At 42.0% G+C, this 18861-nt stretch overlaps 1 protein-coding gene across 5 annotated transcripts in view; it reads left to right on the top strand.

The window, feature by feature from the left end:
* SH2D4B (SH2 domain containing 4B) overlaps nt 1-18861 on the top strand; it is an 87577-nt gene that overhangs the window by 16266 nt on the left and 52450 nt on the right. For 3 of the 5 annotated variants that reach the window (XM_081913743.1, XM_081913742.1, XM_081913746.1), the window contains 2 exons: nt 11728-11887; nt 12922-13069. In XM_081913743.1, the coding sequence (XP_081769869.1) occupies nt 11728-11887; nt 12922-13069 (308 nt within the window). Of the gene's footprint in view, nt 1-11377; nt 11509-11727; nt 11888-12921; nt 13070-18861 lie in introns of those variants that run through there. The other 2 variants (XM_081913745.1, XM_081913744.1) reach the window with 2 other exon arrangements.

Below are 18861 nucleotides of genomic sequence, written 5' to 3'. Positions count from 1 at the left end.
AGGGATTTTGCCAGAAAAGGCCATGATTTATACATGTGTGAGCTGAACCATTCATCAATAATGCTGTGTGTACTTTGTACTCAGAAATAGGTTCCCCAACAGGGAAAATAAAATGAATTGGCCCTAAGATATGCCTTTTAAAATACAAGTCACCTAGCAACCCTAACTCCCAAAGTTCCAGAGGCTCTAATTGGATGATTTTGCAAGTATTCATAAATGATTCCTATTGAAAGAATTTTTTTACAGGCTTTAATGAACTAGAGGCTAGGCAAGAGTTATCAGCCAGTTTTATAAGAATAGGAAAGGCATTTTGAATCATGAGTGAAAACTGACTGAATTTTCAGCAAGGATGAATGAGAAAACCATATATGATTTCTCACTAGTATAACTGGGATGGGTACAACCTGAACAAGGTGCAAAATTGGCAATAAATATTACATTATCAACACTGAAGTAAAATAATGGTCGGTTGTGCAATGTTTACAGGATGGAAAGACAGGTATCAGTATTGTTGGTGAGGGTAGCAGACCAGATGGAATGGCACCACTGCAACTTCTGATTGACTCTATACCTGGACCTTAAAACCATAAAGTGTGTCCTGCTACTGAAATAAGAAACTATAGGTGATGATGAGAACATCAGACGTTCAGCACTGGAAGCATTAACTAACAGATTTTGTGCCTTCACAGAGGAAATACCTCATCTGTAACAGTGGATGGTATGGTGGAGCTAACCTGCTCATCTGATCTCTGTGTCTGGCTGAGTTGCTGCAGCATACTGGGATGGGGAGCGATGCAGTGGTGAGGTTGGCATGGTGCAAATGCACCAGCAGATACAATCTGGTGCTGCTGCCAGTGTGTTTGCACCACACTGACCTGCCTGCTATGCTCCTTCCCCTCCCTTTCCTGGTATGATGCAGCAACTGAAGGAGTATCCCTGAAAGACCGTCTCCACCTCCATCGTTCAGCCCGGACACTGAGGTCTAGTGCTGAGGGCCTTCTGGAGGCTCCCTCACTGCGAGGTTACAGGGAACCAGGCAGAGGGTCTTCTCGGTTGTGGCGCCTGCCCTGTGGAATGCCCTCCCATCAGATGTCAAGGAAATAAACAACTCTCCGACTTTTAGAAGACATCTGAAGGCAGCCCTGTTTAGGAAAGTTTTTAATGTTTGAAGTTTTATTCTGTTTTTAATATTCTGTTGAAAGCCGCCCAGAGTGGCTGGGGAAACCCAGCCAGATGGGCAGGGTAGAAATAAATTATTATTATTATTATTATTATTATTATTATTATTATTATTATTATTATTATTACTCAGCTGATCAAAGGTCAAAGATCAAAGGCCTTACCATGCCAGTTGCAGCTGCTTAGCAGTGAGAATGTGTCATCTCAGCAGCAACACTCATGAACATGGTTTATGGTAGAGGGCATGTAAATGGCTAGCAGGTACACCGCTGCCTCTCATAGCAGCAGGGAGGATGAAGCCTTGTTTCACAGCACTCAGATAAGGAGGGACTATTTTTGCCTATGGTGTCTCGGCTTGAGCTTAATGGAGAGTGAGAGCTTTTAAAATTCAAAGCTGCCCATCAACTCTTTGTATTTGTGGCAACTGAAAATGGAGAACAGCACACACAGTTCTTAACAATACTGTATGCACAGAACCAGTGCATGTGGGAAGCATGGGGGAAGATAATAAATAAGCTACAGTGAGAAAACAGAGGCATGGAAACAAGGCAAAAATGGGACAAAGCTAGTGTGGCTATCAATGGCCTAAACAGGTATCATGAATATTACCTACATCTAAGCCCAGAAATGTGGATGAAGAGCTTAAATATGCTCTTATCATGTGCTCCAATGCAGCTTTTATAAGGGCATTATTAGCCCATTGATTATGAAACTGAATAGTATTTATCCTGCAGATCTGACAAATCCATATCAGAGCGTGTGACAATTCATCAACAGTGAGCATTGATAAAAAATGTAAGTGGTAGTTAATTTCATTGCCCATCCCCTGTGCTAAACCATTCAGTACATTAGGATGCACTAGGCTTCAAAATACGTGGTGGGAGAGAAGGAGGGAGGGAGGGAGAGAAAACAAGCCTTCAAAAGCTTGTCTCAAAAACTACAAAGAAGAATGATTAGGTCTATGGTGGATCACTGAATGCTGATGGAGCATATTTGAAATGTGCAGAACAGCTGCAGCAGAATATAGCAGAAAGGAAGCAAATAAGTATGAAATCTTTTAAGCAGCAAGGATGAGAACACAACTTTCTGAATGTAAGGTCAGGTGATTTGTTTGTTTCAAATAACCTGTCCTGAGCCCTGGGGATGCATGACCTAAGGGTTCAATAAACAAGCAGTTCAAATAACGCTTTGACTTAAGGAAAGTGATGAAAATGTGTTATTTTTAACAGATGATCTGTGTCCCACATCTCTGCAATTGCGTGTCTCAAGCTTCCCTCCTGAATTCTTTTGGTAGTTAAGGAGGCGAAGGAAAGTACTAAGCTTTATTTGAGGAATTTACCGTCCTTTCTCTTAGGAGGACCCCAACTGCTTCTTCTCTCAAGGGACTCTACACTGGGACAGGACTGCTTCCTCTTGCTTTAAGCAGGCGGTAGCTCAGGGTCTTTGTGACATCAGCAGCTACTGCACAAATCTCCACCGCCAGGTCAAATCTAAATTCCAGAGGAGATTGGTTCAATGGCAGCTGATGTCACAAAGTCAGCTCTTTTCTTCCAGCATGGCTACAGAGGTGGACTACAGCTGAACAGTATGAGGAGGAGGCAAAGGCTGCAGGAAATCTGAGCTTCAGCTGCAGAGGAAGCAGTGGACAGAGTCCAAATGGACAGCGAGAGGCAAAGAAAGTTGGGTCAAAGCCAGCTGGAAAGGGATGTAGCCAGGTATAGCCAACCACTTGATGGTCCTTCCAACCACCCAATGGGCCTCCAGCTTGTTAAGAACCTTGGTTGCCATGGCAGCCAAAACAGAATCCTGTGCTTCTGAATGAGAGTCTAGGATTGAAATTGAAACTGAAATACCTTATTGTCACTTGTACAACTTGTATACAGTGAGCTTACATGAGCACCCCCCACTCAGCTCTCTTAGTCTTAATTCCCCTCGTTTACTGACGCACACCCACCAAACCCAAAAGTCAGTTGCCCTGTTGTTATCTTTTCATTCAACAGCCTAACAACCCATGGATAGAAGCTGTTCTTTACCCTGTTGGTGTGACTAATCATGCTTCTGTATCTTCTGCTTGAGGGCAGGAGATCAAGAAAGTGCCGGCCAGGGTGTGAATCATCCCTGAGAAATTTCCTCACTCTCCTGAGGCAAGGTTCTTCTGCTATTTCATCCAGCGGATTCACAGGACAGCCCATAATATATTGTGCTGTATTCACTACCCTCTGTAGGCACTTCCTATCAGATGGAGTCAAACCAGCGTACCACACCGTGATGCAGTATGAAAGGACACTTTCTATTGTTAACCGGTAGAAGGAGATAAGCAAATGTTGATTGACATCCTTCTTCCACAATACTCTGAGGAGATGGAGTCTCTGTTGGGCTTTCTTAACCACCTGGGTTGTATTTATTTTCCAAGTAAGGTCTTCACTGAGATAAACTCCTAGTAATTTAAAGGAAGAGACTCTCTCCACACAGCCCTCCCTGATGTACAGGGGGGCTAGTTCTCCTCTCTTCTTCCGAAAGTCCAACACCATCTCCTTTGTCTTGCTGATATTAAGGTGCAAGTTGTTCCCTGTAGATATTTTTTGGACCTCCCCTCTATACGCTGATTCGTCCCCACCTATTATTAAACCCATTATGGTGGTGTCATCTGCAAACTTAATAAAACTTAATAATATTAATAATATTAATAATAAACTTAATAATATGGGGAGAGCCATAGCTGTGGATGAACTGCCAAATGCTAATACACACACCACACAAAACAAAATGGTAGAAATCAGGACTGTGCCACAGCAGGTGTTTGTCTTATATTTTTAAATTCTTCCGCATATTAACCAACCCTCCACATGAAACAAACTAGGACCTTAGGAAGACAAGTTTAGTGCAGTCCAGTTTCTGTTATACCAGTTTACTGCATCTAGGGAGCTTTAGTTGTGAGGAACATGTGATAGAAACAAAGGGATTAAACAGGAAATTGTATTCAGCAGCAAGCAGGATTTGGAAGTACCTTAATGTTACTAAGGTTCCAAGGCAATGATCCACTAAAACGATAATTTAATTAGCAATTAATCTGCCACACAATAGAGTGACTGAAGTACCTGAATATTTCGTTTGGCTGAGTGTGCTGCAACCCTTGTCTAACTAATGGTATTTCTCTGAGATTTGATATCCAATTGGGTTTGCAATGGACTTTCTGCACAAAAATGAATCAATTTCAAAAGGCTGTGGAGATGGCAAACAATGGGGAATTGTCAAGGATGCCATAATTGCTAAAAACAATGATAAATGAGCCTGCATGCAATGAGCTGATTCTAGCAATATCCCATCAACTGCAGCCCCAGTTATTTTAAATGGCTTTTAATTAGCAGCATGAATGCAAATGACTTGAGGCCTCAAATGAGAGATGCAGATCTTTCTGTACCTGCCTGACTTCTGCTGGGGCTGAAGACAGATTTTCTTACATATGTTCTTAGGTTTGTTAAAAATGGGTGAATATAATATTGGTATGCGGCATCTTAATTCCATTATCGATGGATCCCCAAAACTGTATTACAGGTTATCACAGGGAATCTTGGAGCCAGGTTCTTAGGTACCAAGGGACTCTGAAGGTTTATCCAGACTTGCCATTGCTCCATTGAGGAAACCCACTCTTTACCATTGAACTGGAGCAAAACATTGATTGGGTTTTCTCTGGATTGATGTTTGCTCCAATTTATAGTTAAAGAGTGGGTTTTTTGGGGGGAAAGCAGTGGGGCAAGGTCAAAACTGCTCTTACCCATGCTAGAAAGTGTGGGACAAGGGGAAAACTGCTCTGACATCTGCTTTTTTCCCCCAAGGACAAGGGCAATTATGGATGAGCCCTCAGATTGCTGATCAGACAAGCAGACCCAATGTGGGTTTGGGTGTCCTGGATTTGGGATGGAAAAAGTTGGCACGTACGTTGATCTTCCCTCATGAAAGGAAGGGGGAGAGCAACATGTCAGTGGCTCGGAAGGGAAACTCTCAGATCCCTTCCATTCCAAAGCTCTCTTCCCTACCCCTTTTCTGTCACTGATGGATAGAAGTGAGTAGATGGTGATAATGAAAACTCTGAGAAAGTGTGAAAAGTACCTTCAATTAATCACAGGGGCCCATAAATAGGGATGCTAACTTAGGGTTTTTTTTGGGGAGGGGGTAGCACTCCCCATGAATGATGCTGCAGGCAAGCATTATTGCCATGAAATTGTTTTTTTTTTTTAGTTCATAGTTTTGCAGGTCAGAGGGTCTTCTTCATAAAATTCTTACTGCCTGGTGTATTGTGGAAGGTTCTTCCACTGCTTCCCCTCCCCTCTTAATGTTCTGAAACTTCTTTTTTCTTTTAGTTTTGTTGGCCTTTTGCGAGCACGAGGCTGGGAACAGCCACTCCAGACCATGGCATATATTAGACTGGCAGTGCAGTTCATTGGAGACTAATGATTCTTATAGGCCAGAGTCCTAAGCTCCGTATTGCTCTCTAAGGCCTTGTTTCCTGAGTTCATTGCTGTGAAGTTCAGCCAGAAGTGGTTTCTATTTATCTGTCATAGAAGGCACTGGAAAAGGACAAGCAAATATTATGGTTCTAGTGCTAGCGCTGCTTGTGTTTACGAGCAATAGTGAGTATACATTTTCAATGTTATATTAGTCACAGCCTCCTGCATCCTGGAAGGCTGCCATTGTAGTCACTGGCACTGCAAAAAGAGAATGTGCTGTGTACCTACCAGATGGATGCAGCCTAGAATGATATGCCTTGAGGATGCAATCCGAACAATTCTTAGGGATGCTGGTTTGCTTAGCACAGGTGAAGCCAAGGGGCCAGAGATGAGTGAACTCTCCAAAATAGCCTCAGGTGGACTTGTTACCTATCTGTCCTGCCCCCACTGCTCCACATATCAGGGGAAATAGGATATTTTCCAGTCAATCAGAGGGTACCAGGCTGCCTCCAGATGACCTATTTATTGAGATTTATCTTAACTTGTTTTTAGAGAGATTCCTAGCCTGAATTTCATTATTCAGGGAACAGTGACACTCTGGGTGGAAACGAAATGTTCCTGCTTATAAAAGTGATGCCCGTTCTTGACTCTAAGGCAAAGGAAGAAAACTGTTTCTGCTCTTGAGTTTGTGTTTGCTGCAGTGCTACGTTCTCAGTTAGAAAGACCTCTATTTAAGTCCGGATGTGCATGCTCTGTACAGAAGAGTGCTCTGCAGAAGTCCAGCAGTCACATGCATACAAGTGGGCAAGGGCAGATCTGCTATGAAACTAAGGAAGCTCAGACCCTCCACATGTCCATATTTTCCAGGGACAGTCCTGGATTTACAGAAAGCTGTCCCAAAGTTTGAGAGTCAGTAGAACAAATGTTGTAAAGGTGTGGTGATCTGTCATGGAACAGGCCCATTGAAGAAGATAACAGTGCTTACCCAAAACTTTGTTGCTGGTTGCAAAGGGGCCACCATGACAGTTCAAGCTTCAAGGCCCCCAAAATGTAGGTCCGCCCCTACATGTGGCTAAGAAACATCCAACTCTGCCAGTCTAAACTTATTTCTCATGTAGGAAGCCATCAAAATTAAGGGTTTATGGCACGTCAGAGGTTTTCAACCTTTTTGAGTCTACGGCTCCCTTGCCCAACTACATCATTTCTGTGGCACCCCTGCGGGGTTCAGGAGCCCAGTTATGACATCCCTTGCCTGCTGAGATGGCAGTCCCTTACCACTTTTCAAATACCCTCCCTTGTGGGGTGTTCCCTCAGCCTCCTCTCCCCTCTTCTTGGGAGTCCTCTGGGCAGCCACTGCTGGCAGCCCTGGTCTCTGAGCTGCTCCCCTGCCCCAAAGAGAGGTGCCTTCACACACTGCTCCACAGGGGCTTAGAAAGGACCCCCTGGCCAGTCCCAGACATACCATTCACCTGCTGAGCTTGTAGCCAGGGCTGCTGCAACAAACAGTTGTGCAAGCCTTTGGCAGGCAGAGATGCAAGAGGGCATCAGAGGATGGAGGGAAGGAAAGAGGGACAGAGGCCAGTGTTGTTCGCGGCACCCCTGACCATCATTCAAGGCACCCCAGGGTGCCACGGCACAGTGGTTGAAAACCACTGGTTTGTTGATACAGTGGTACTTCGGGTTGCAGATGCTTCAGGTTACAGACTCCGCTAACTCAGAAATAGTACCTCGGGTTAAGAACTTTGCTTCAGGATGAGAACAGAAATTGTGTGACAGCAGCGGGAGGCCCCATTAGCTAAAGTGGTACCTCAGGCTAAGAACAGTTTCAGGTTAAGAACAGACCTCCAGAACAAATTAAGTTCTTAACCAGAGGTACCACTATAGTTGCTGTACACTCATCTGCTATAGTAATGGGGAGAAAGAGAGACTAAAGACCTTGCTTAGCCATAAGCAATGTTTTACATAGTGTCCATTAACACAAGAGAATGAACTGCGAATTGAAGTGTTGCCTCCTACCATCCATCATTCACATCACAGTAGTGAATAATGAGAATAAAACGTCCACAAACTCTTATTTGATAGGAGCCTTGCTGTTGATGTGTGCCGATTCAAAACAGCCATTTTCCAGAGGTACATCAGGATAATTTTACCTCAGCATTTGTTCATAAAACAAGTCAAGTGCAGCTCACGACAGTCTGTTTTATTTATTATTTTAAACAATTTATATACTGCTTACCTACCATCGCCTTAACTGTGTTGCTGAATTCAGGATCCTAGAGAACATGACCAAACATTAAAGTTCACCTTACTTTAAATGTAAGTGTCCCATGTTTCAGATTCCTCCGTCTTTTATTGGTGTGCATGATGCAGGGATATATGAAAGTACCTCAAACTGCTCCATCAATTTTTTTTATTCTGATTTTAAATTATTGAACTCTATTCCAACTGGGACCAAAGGGTGGATTATAAATGTTTCTATTTTTAAAAAGTACCACATAACTTCATTAGGCCCAATACAGTATATATCTAACATATACATATATCAGTATATATATGTATGTTGTTGATTCATCATAATGTTGGACCCTGTCTTCCAAATGTACTAGATTTGCACAATCATGTGCCTTGTACTTCTTCAAAATTTTGTTTCATGAAAGCATTTGAACACACGCCAACTTTTATGTGTGTGAAAATGTATTAGGTTGTAGGCAGTGCTATTTTTTCCTAGAAAAAGAGCTGCCAGAAACGCACCATAGACACCCCTCTTGTTCTCTTTTAATGGCAATGGCGCCCACCTGAGACGTGCCGGAACCGAGTTCCGGCAAGTTCTGGCTGAAAAAAAGCCCTAGTTGGAGGGTATGTGCAATAATGCTTCCCTATTGCCTGTGTACTTCAGTGCTTCAAAAACCTTTTCCAGTTTGAGGAGTGTTGTTATGCCTCATGGCTGTTGGAATATTCCTGGGATTACTTTAATTATTCTAGGTCTAAATGCAACATTCTCACACAAATAAATACATCTGAATTCATTTGTTTGATGAGCAAGGTTAAAACAGTTCTTGATTTTCTGCTCATTGCTTTCTTAAATCGCTTGGTTCTAATATATCTAAAACTGCTCACAAGCTATTCTTCGGGATACAGGTTTGTTGTTATGACATACTGTTTCCTGTATATGAAAACATTATACTCCATGTCCATGTGGAGTTTTAAAATTGGTTTCCACAAAAAAGCGCACTGTTATCACTGTCTTTGCCCTATTGTTCCTGCCTTTAGGGAGACACATAAACAACTTTGTTTATACTTTGCTGACTTGTGAATTTCTCCCATTTTTTTTGATGTTATATTTATACTGCTTCTGCTTCTTGTCACTTTACTGTATGAACCCCTCTACTTTGTTCCTGGTAGGGGTGTGTGTGAACTTCATTTACTTCCTGAATTATGAGGCAGATAGGAGTGATATGGACGGGGTTTTCACATGCCTGAGTTGGAGCGCGCTGTTTAATAAGATTTTTTGAGTCAGATAAGGGGCTCCCTAAAGCCCCAAGTTACGCTGTGAAGTCAGGTTCCCTCAACCCCCTCACCCACCCCAGCATTTTCAAAGCTACCAGTGCGCTACAATAAAATGAAATACAGTGGTACCTCGGGTTATGTACTTAATTCGTTCCGGAGGTCCGTTCTTAACCTGAAACGGTTCTTAACCTGAAGCACCACTTTAGCTAATGGGGCCTCCTGCTGCTGCCGCGCCGCTGGAGCATGATTTCTGTTCTCATCCTGAAGCAATGTTCTTAACCTAAAGCACTATTTCTGGGTTAGCGGAGTCTGTAACCTGAAGCATCTGTAACCTGAAGCGTATGTAACCCGAGGTACCACTGCACAGTAAAAGCAAAATGAAGCTGATAGCAAAACATCCTGAACTTAAGTGGTGGAAACATGCAGGGAATCTTTCGTCTAGGCTTTAATCACAGTTAATTATCCCATGGCACTCGAACCATGGTAATTTGTGGGAGAGATGTTGAGCAAAATATTAAAAAGTGTTTGATTTTCACACAGATCTATTCTGTTTTTCCTACCATCACCCTTTCCCTTGTGAAGGCAGATGTTTCTCTCCCTGGGAGAAGAGGCTATATCCCCCAAAATCCCAGGGGGAGGGCAGAAGCCCACCGTACCAACAAACTTTGTGGTAACAGGGTCTTTTCTGGGTGCCAGGTAGGTGGGCAATATTTTCCCCACTTCAGAATTTCTTTGGGATCTATACTAATTATTTCGGTATCCTGGTCACCCTATGATTTCTATTGTACCCCCCCCCAAAAAAAAGTATGTCCTTGAAGAAGAATCACTGCACTTATAATTCTGAAATTTGGCAGGGTTCATCCTTTCAACAGGGCTGCTCATACATCCATTTCTGGCAGAAAACAAGATACAGGTATCAAAAATAATGACAATTAAAGATCAAACTTCAAAGTTTTCTTGCACAAAACTCCTGGAATGTGTCTGCCTATGATTTAGCAGGCTTAATCCACTCTGGAGGGGCTTGTATGCCTGCGATTTTCATTCACTTCTGTGAAAAAGTCTCTGTGTGGGGAGTTTTAGTCGTTTTTTTGATTCCCCATTATAAGTGAATGTGGCTGGGGAGAGTTTTGTTTTAAACAGATCTAATTTGGTCCCAAACAGGAAGGCACCAAACAGCTCTCAAACTGTCTCAAGCCCCCTGATCTACAAATACAAATACAAATCGATTTTTGTGGGCATTGCATGCCCCTAGTTATTGATACGGTTTCAAACAGTTATTAGACAATATTTCCCCATGATTCCCCTCCCTCTCACACACATTTCTTCCCCCACACCTAAACATTATTTTCAGTCAATCTGCTTTGGGACTTTTATCATTTTTCTCTGGCTTGATTTAAATTGAACAACTTTTTTCTTTCTCTTCACTGCCTTTTTGTATATGTATGGAATCATCCCTTCATGTTTTATTTATACAATTATATTAACTTTTTGATTTGGTAGCTGTTCTGTTTCTTCAAAGTAGGAGCTGCCATCAACTACCCCCGGCCCGCCAGCCACCCTGCTTTTTATGAGATTTCTGTTTAATTTCCCCATAATTTTTCTTTTTTTCATTCAGTTCTGACCATTCAGTGGCTGCTGGTGACATTTTCATTTCATAAGGCTGCAACTTTTAACCTTGCTGTTTCCATCAAAATACACTTATTTAGGAAAGTGTGCCATTACACATGTGCAGTTCCATTGTCTCACGCTCTCTAAATAAAATAAAACAAATTAATTTCTGCACATATCTCGACAAGGAAGCAGTTTACATTTAAGAGACCTAAGTATGTTTTTCCGACAAGATTGACTCCATAATGTTAATGACCAGAGCTGTGGGAACTTCTGAGATCATTTGAGGTTTATATTATATATTCATATCACATGATTCTGGCTCAGGAACTCAAAACATAACTTTAACTTCTAACCCAATTCTGTTTGATAGGTTTGGTGTGTCTTGTTCTTCCTGGGTAGCCTGGGCATACATCTTGTTGTAACAGACTCGGGAAAAGGTTATGGGTAGCCTCCTTCACACAGTTCTGCATTTACAGAAAGATTTCACACTTCAAAAGATTGTATTTTTGACCTCCGGTGATGTATTGTGATGTCATCTTGAGTGATCAACAGCCAGCATTATGAAGTCAGCGGTAAACTGCTTTGTTGCACAAAACCAAGTGCAATAGCAGGAAAAGGAAGTTTATATGGGAGCAGGGAAAGGCAAGGAAGTGAGTAAAACAAACTGGTGAAGCTGATTGGAGTCTGCCGCTTTCTTTCTTTCCTTTTCCCAAAAAAGAAGTGATGGCTCAGAAATTGAAGCCTGCAGCTTAGCTCCCAGGAGGTTAGTTGCTGGTCCTGATGTTCACTCAGAGTGTTGCCACAAATAAGCACAGGGTTGGTGTAACATATTAAGGTTGGCTTCACTTCTGTGAAACAGCTCATGTGCTTAGGTCCATGATTTGTATTTTGATCCTTGTGCCGACTGTGTATTATTGACTCTTGAGAACATCATTCCCTTGTCACAAAGCCCTTTTGTTGTGTATTTTGATGGCTGTTGCAGGTAATGACAAACGAGTGCAGTGGCTCTGTGGGACTGATGGCGAGGTCTGGGTTTGGATTATGGGAGAAGCTCCTGGAGACAAGCCTTATGAGCAGCTTACAGAAGAACTTATTGCAGAAAGAGCCAGACAACAAGCCCAGAAGGAAGCAGAAGAATTATGGTGAGCATTTTGCAAAACCAAAGTTACTCATGTCGGTGATGTTGGATAAGGAGGCTCACATTTCTAGAACACTGTCTCCTCAAAGTATAGGACAATGCTTTCATTTCAAAACCGTTTTCAATTTTTAATCTAAAATATCAGGTATATCCATCTTTGCTTTTGTTATAAATAACCTACTTTGGTTTGGTCAGCTATGACATTTGCGCTAAACAAAAAGAAAAACCCAACCAACAAACAAAGCCATAAAACCTAATCAATTTGCATTTAAGTTTTAAAAATATCTTAAGAATATTATGTCTCTTGCTTTAATCAGGAATCTTTTCCAGTTTTTCCCATGATCTTTGATACCCACAAAGACCTCTATACAGATGAAGAGCTTGTAAACACATGGACCTCTGTGTTTCCATTGTTGCCAATAATTACCAATCTCAGTGAGATCTTGCTGTGAATTACAGTCTGAGATCCTGCCCCCACTCTCATGACACTACAGGCAACCTATTGGGAGTGAAATGTTATCCTTGGTTGGCAGGTATATATATATATATATATATATATATATATATATATATATATATATCTGCCAACCAAGGATAACATTTCACTCCCAATAGGTTGCCTGTATATATATATGGGAGGAAGGAATTATAAATAGTCTGCAAAAGCTTATGTTGGGGAATCTCTACTCTGCAGGCCAAATTTGGGCCACTAGGTCTTCCCATTGGGCCCATAGCAGATGTCAAATGTGGGGCAGGCAGAGATGTGGCTGGATCTTACAGCTGGAAAGCAGGACTAAACTCCCTGCACGTCAGTTCATGATTGTGTAATTCAATCTTGCTTGGTCTTTATCTCTGTCCATCCTGCAGGCCAACTTTGACTGGTGGGTGGGGAGGTAAAGATCTGGCCCACCAAGTCTGTGTGTTTCCTAATCCCTGGCATACCTCAAAATAAACACGTGAGCTTTTAAGGAGTCACAATCCTCTTTGCTGTTTTTACTTTTTTTTTTTTACTTGCCTACCTGCTCCCCTTTTTTAAAGGAAGCAAAAAGAAGCGGAAATCACAAAGAAGTTTCGAGATGCTATGGCGAAGGAGAAGGCTCGAATAGTGGCAGAGAAGTGGAAGATAGAGACAGAAGATCGCAAAGCAGCCAAAATGATGGAGGAGAAAATCCAGGAGGAATTAAAGGTTTGTTAACTTAGATGTTTGCATTCTGCCATTGATCTTCCTGGGATGGCAAGACTCCCTCGGAATATCATGGCATTTCACTCATGGTGAGGGCTCTCTTTGAGATGATATGTACAAATGGAGTTGGATCTGTGGTAGCTGAAAAGAGCAGTCCTGTGTAATATTCTCCACCTTGTTTCCCCCCAGATTTACCTGTGACACTTCCCAAAGTTTTTTTGCCCTTGCCAGTAGCAGCCACCCAGTAATGGTGACCAGTGGTGACCCAATACATTTTGCTGCTGTAGTTGAAGGACAAATGTCCACCCTTCTCCATTCCACGTACAGAAGATGACTGGCAGCTGAGGCTTTTATCATTGCTGGACTGGACAGTGTATTCCAGTCATTCAAGGGTAGCTTAGGTGGACACAGACAGATCATGTGACATGTTCTTCAACCTCTCGCTGCCATTCCTCATTTGCTGCTTGAGGCAGCTGCCTAACTCTTCCTAATAGGACCTATTGACTAAATGTTCCAGGAAATGGGAGACCTGCAACAAACATCACATCTAGTTTCATGCACAGGATATATCCGAAATTGAAAATTAACACAAGTTAGGGACTGATGGCACATGGCAGAAGTGCAGATTTGATAGGAGAACTGGCACCGGGGAAGAGAGCACTTAAGTATTTTCCTTTTGGTCAATTTCTGAGCAAGACCACCTACACTGAGTTGTTTTTATACATGTGTGTGTATGGGGGGAGATAAATATTGGCGTCATTTGAAAACTATTGAAAACCATTGGTAACATGAACCCCAACCTACAAATTGCAGATTTGTAAGATCCTAAAAAGTTCTTATTATAGGAACCAATTCGTAGGGACCGAGATCCCTTCTCCCCCTCCAATAAGATATTTGAGGGGGTGGGGTCCCCCCAAGTTGATGCTGTGTGTGGTCCATGTCTTGTATTTTATTCAATTCCAACTGAACCTGAAGTATGTGAAAAAAATGTATTTGTGTGCATTTTCTAGTTGGCTCCATAGGAATGCATTTCACATAATAATAATAATAATAATAATAATAATAATAATAATAATAATAATAGTTTTATTATTTATACCCCACCCATCTGGCTGAGTTTCCCAAGCCACTCTGGGAGGCTGTATTTAGTGTGTTTTCTATAGCTTCTTTTGAAAGATTTGGATTTGAGCTCTTCTTTACTGCAGCAAAGCTGTGGACTTTGTAGGCAGAAGGCGGGGATCTTGGCGCTGGGATGGGAGGAAGTGGCTGCAAGGATAATGTGGGAAATGGAAGAGCCACCAGGTTGGATCTGGGTCCTGGAGACTTCCCTTGGAACTTTTTAATCTGCCACTCAACCAGAAGATGAAGCAGGCATTTCTTCTGCTCCTTTCCCCTTTGATGTGATTCTTTCCCACCCCTTCTTCCTCTACCCTGCCTGTGGTTTGACATAACCAGAGCCCTGTTTGCTATAGCTTGCAGAGATGAGATGTGGATGAAAAAAACCGGGGAGCAGGAACACATGCAGGAGAAGCCGCAAGTGCCTTATCTCCCAATTAAGTTAGAGATTTAGAGGTCCAAGGTTGCAACCTAGCAACCCTAGTAGTAGATGGAAGCCGTTTTTCTCCTGTTCCCTACAAATAAAAAACTGGAGTCTGGTTGGTGGAATAAACACGCAGAACAACAGTTTCTTTATCTGTTCCCTTGTGCACAACTCTTTTTTTTTGGCAGATTCACAATTAGTCTTCCTGTGCTTCATGAAATGAGGTGCTCTGCAACTTTTTTTTTCTTTTGTAAGGGAGCAAATAGCAGCGTCCCCCCCCATATGAGTGGCTTTGTTAAGACTGTACTCCAGATTTAATGAGCAGTTACAATACACCTCTGCCCCCTAAAGTGCAAAAGCCTCTTGACCTTCGATGACCCACCTGCCCTCAAAAACAGCTGCTCAGCCTGTGTGCTAGAATCAAACGGCACTTTCCACAAGCGCAATGGGTGGAAACGTTTCATACATAGTGATCTATACGGATAAGCTCTAGAAGGTTCAGCAGAAAACCTCACGACAGCTTCCTTGGCTGCTAAAGTGGATGGGTCAAATGCCACCTCCACTAACATTAGTATAGCTTCTGAATCAAGGGAGTTATCCCTCTTCTCTGGGGGTCATTAGCCTTGCTGGTATTATGCAACCCCCAGTTTCAAATGTCCATGTGAAGACTTGTTTGTTTGGCTTCTTCTATACATGATTCAGACAAAGAAAACTATAGCAGAATTTGTAAAAAATTAAAAATTAAATTTGGTGGGATTTTTAATTTTTTTTTTGTTCTCTAGGATTTCCACTCCCTGCCCCCCTCTCCCCCTTTAGCAGGAGTTGACTAGAGTACAAATGATTGAGGTCAGGTCTGGTTACTTTACAAAACAGTGGATTTGCCCTTTGAGATGAAGCTGGTACAAAGTGCCAATTTTTTAAGATACTCTATTCACTGCCCTTTGTGCAAACCACCGGGTGGTTTGCAACAAGCAAACAGGTTCTTAAAAATTTGTAAAACAATGCAACTCTTAAAACAAATCACAAACTCCCCCTCCAAAAAAGGGGGGGGAATTAATAGCAGCAGCAGTCAGGTCTCTCCTTCAAATGCCAAGAAGGATTCAGCTAGTCAAGTCACCTAAAATCATAAAGAAATGAGATCAGATACACCTTAGTAGGGGGGAAGTTCCACATACAAGGAGCCACCATGCTAGGTGTTCTGGGTACTCCAGAACTACCACTGTTTATTTGTTCACTTTTTACAGGAATCTACTTGGTGTGATCATCAAACTGTTGTTCTCCTGTGTTTTCCCGTGCTTCCTCTGTCTATTTTGAGAGCTTACAAAAGGTGATGTTTTGGAAAGAGGGTCTGCAAGTGTACACATTTCCATCTTTTTAAGGAGTCATGGTTTTGATGCGTGCAGTGACATTTTGAGCATATGAGCATATTGCCACGTATGCACACATCTTCACTATTACCTTATTAGCAGTGTTTATTTTTTAAAAAACTTTTAATTTGTGACAAAAAATGCTTTTTTGCCTTTTGAAAAAGTAAAATAAAATACTGCAATAGCACTTAAATAAGAAAATGTTTAGCACACATATAAACTTTGATTTAAAAAAGAATGTGTGCTCCAAAATAATATGTTTGGGTGTGTTGTGGTTGTTAGAATTTATATACCACCCTATGCCCGATTGTCTGTCTCCTGTCCACATGACTATGGCATGGCTACTAGGGTTGGATAGAACTTGGCTGGATGTACAGACACAAAAAACTGCTATAGCTCCTGACACATGAAGAATCACTTGCAATTCCACAGACACCAGTCTGGAAGCACCCTCAGATCTTTCTTCCCTCTACAGGAGGCATGTCCAAAGTCTGTTTTGGGGGCCTAATCCGGCCCGCTGGTCAGTTTAATCCAGCCCCTGTAGCAGTTTATTTCCTGGGGTAAAATCCTAAAAAACACCCCAACAACTTCCATCCTTAAAAAAGAAAGCTCAATAATCTTGGTTGGCCCTTTGGTCGGCCCTCACGGCTCTTCACTTCATCAAATCTGGCCCTCTTTGAAAAAAGTTTGGACACCACTACAGGAACAAATGCTATTACAAGGATGCACATGGGTGCTTCAGTTAAAAAATCTGTTCATGCTTGAAGAAATGAAGAAACGAAACTTTAATGAATGGTTCAGCAGGGGTGGAATAGTTGCAGACCAGTTAACACGCTCATTTTACCATGCTTAAAATATTTAATACACCATTAATATATATATTTTCCTGGAAAAATGACCGGGGCAATATCTGAAACAATCTTCAGAAGAGAGAGAACAAAAACCATGAACTCCATTAAAGTTTCATCATCTGGAAGCGTTTTGATTTGGGAAATGAAAGTGTGCTGTCCATTGTGAGAAAGTGTCTAACCATTAATCACACAGTATTATCAGACCCCTCTCTCAAAAAAATCACTTTTATTCCTTCTGCTATATATCAGGATACAAAAGTTGGCCAGACGAGAAAAATTATATCTTCACTTACCAAAGTGAATAGGGAATCCTTCTTCCTCTTGGCAATATTGTAATAATGATGGCTGGAAGATGAGTCTATGAATGGACTCTACTGAAAAGCATAAAGGTAAAGGTAAAGGTACCCCTGCCCGTACGGGCCAGTCTTGACAGACTCTGGGGTTGTGCGCCCATCTCACTTAAGAGGCCAGGGGCCAGCGCTGTCCGGAGACACTTCCGGGTCACGTGGCCAGTGTGACAAAGCTGCATCTGGCGAGCCAGAGCCGCACACGGAAACACCGTTTACCTTCTCGCTGGTAAGCGGTCCCTATTTATCTACTTGCACCCGGAGGTGCTTTCGAACTGCTAGGTTGGCAGGCGCTGGGACCGAGCAGCGGGAGCGCACCCCGCCGCAGGGATTTGAACCCCCGACCTTTCGATCGGCAAGTCCTAGGCACTGAGGCTTTAACCCACAGCGCCACCTGCGTCCCATACTGAAAAGCATGAGATGATGTAATTCACTTTTGGGATGTCTCAGGATAGTTCTGGGTCATTTGCACACCCTCTTGTGGTAACCGAGTGATGGAAATTCATATGTGAACCAGCCCGTAGAATTTTGGGTGTGAATTCGGAGTGTGTTGTTTGTGGTAAAACATCAAATAGATTTTAGAATAGAGTGGTAAAACATCAACAAACACCAATGGATTGCAGGTTCAATGTTTCTCTGCTATACGTACTAGCTTTCATAGACAGAAATGTAGGAACTGGCACAGACAATTTAATATTATATTTTGCTACCCTAAGCTGAGTTCCAATGTGTCTCAGGGTGGTGAAACGTTCCATAAGAAATTCATGCATGTTTTGTCAGAGAAAAAGCACTTATCTGTTTCCATGGGCCCCCACTTTTTTTTGCTTGAAAAAAATACACGGGACATTTTTACTCCAGTGTATTAACTTTAAATGATAGTCCCCCAAAAGCACCCCAATTGCAAAAATCAACAGACTTCATTAACTATTTTTTTCCTCAGCCCTTTTTGTTTATAGAAGGAAAACTGTAAATCGTAGGTGGCTGAAGTGTGGGGATATTGTTTACTACTATGCAGGTGACACTATTCTAGAAGGACTATACTGTAGGTCTGCTTCTGTGCAAATTCTGTAATGAAAAGTGAACCTGGGGTTGATTTCAACCCTGGTTTTGGTAGGAAGGCTAGAGGAGGAACAGGAAATTACTTCTTATAGCATCAGAACTGAGCTGTGCATTATAAAGGACAACTTTTTTATTATTATGCACATATCTCCTTTGACTTTAATTAAAACTCTCTCCATGCTTGAAGAAGGCAAACAGTTTTCTTACTAGGAAATAATTCTCTTCCAGCCCTCTCAGGGCTCCACCGTAGTTTTAGCTGGTATGCCGTTACTTGATTAACATAACAAATATAAGAGGATCCTGTAGAGAGGCATCTATTATGTGACAGGTCCCATTACCATATGCGGTAGATGACATCTGTTTTATGACTGTAAAATGGGCATAACGTTCACACGCTATGAGTAACAATGTCTCAATGGAACCTCAGTAATGAAAAAGTTCCACTAACACAAATATATGGTTTCCAGCTCCAGACCACACCATTGTTCCCTTTCAGACTTGTGTGGAATAGAAATGGCTGCCATTTTTAAAGGAATTTTTAAAGCAATGATTTCTAAACTGTAGTCAGGGCACACTAGTTAGGACAACTGAAAATTTTCAAAATGAAACTGCCATGTTGACTACAAGGGTG

Source organism: Podarcis melisellensis (genome assembly GCF_964234715.1).
Source record: "Podarcis melisellensis genome assembly, chromosome: 5".
Classification (NCBI taxonomy): domain Eukaryota; kingdom Metazoa; phylum Chordata; class Lepidosauria; order Squamata; family Lacertidae; genus Podarcis; species Podarcis melisellensis.
The sequence above is the reverse complement of the archived record's forward strand: the minus strand, read 5'-3'. Positions and strand labels throughout refer to the sequence as shown.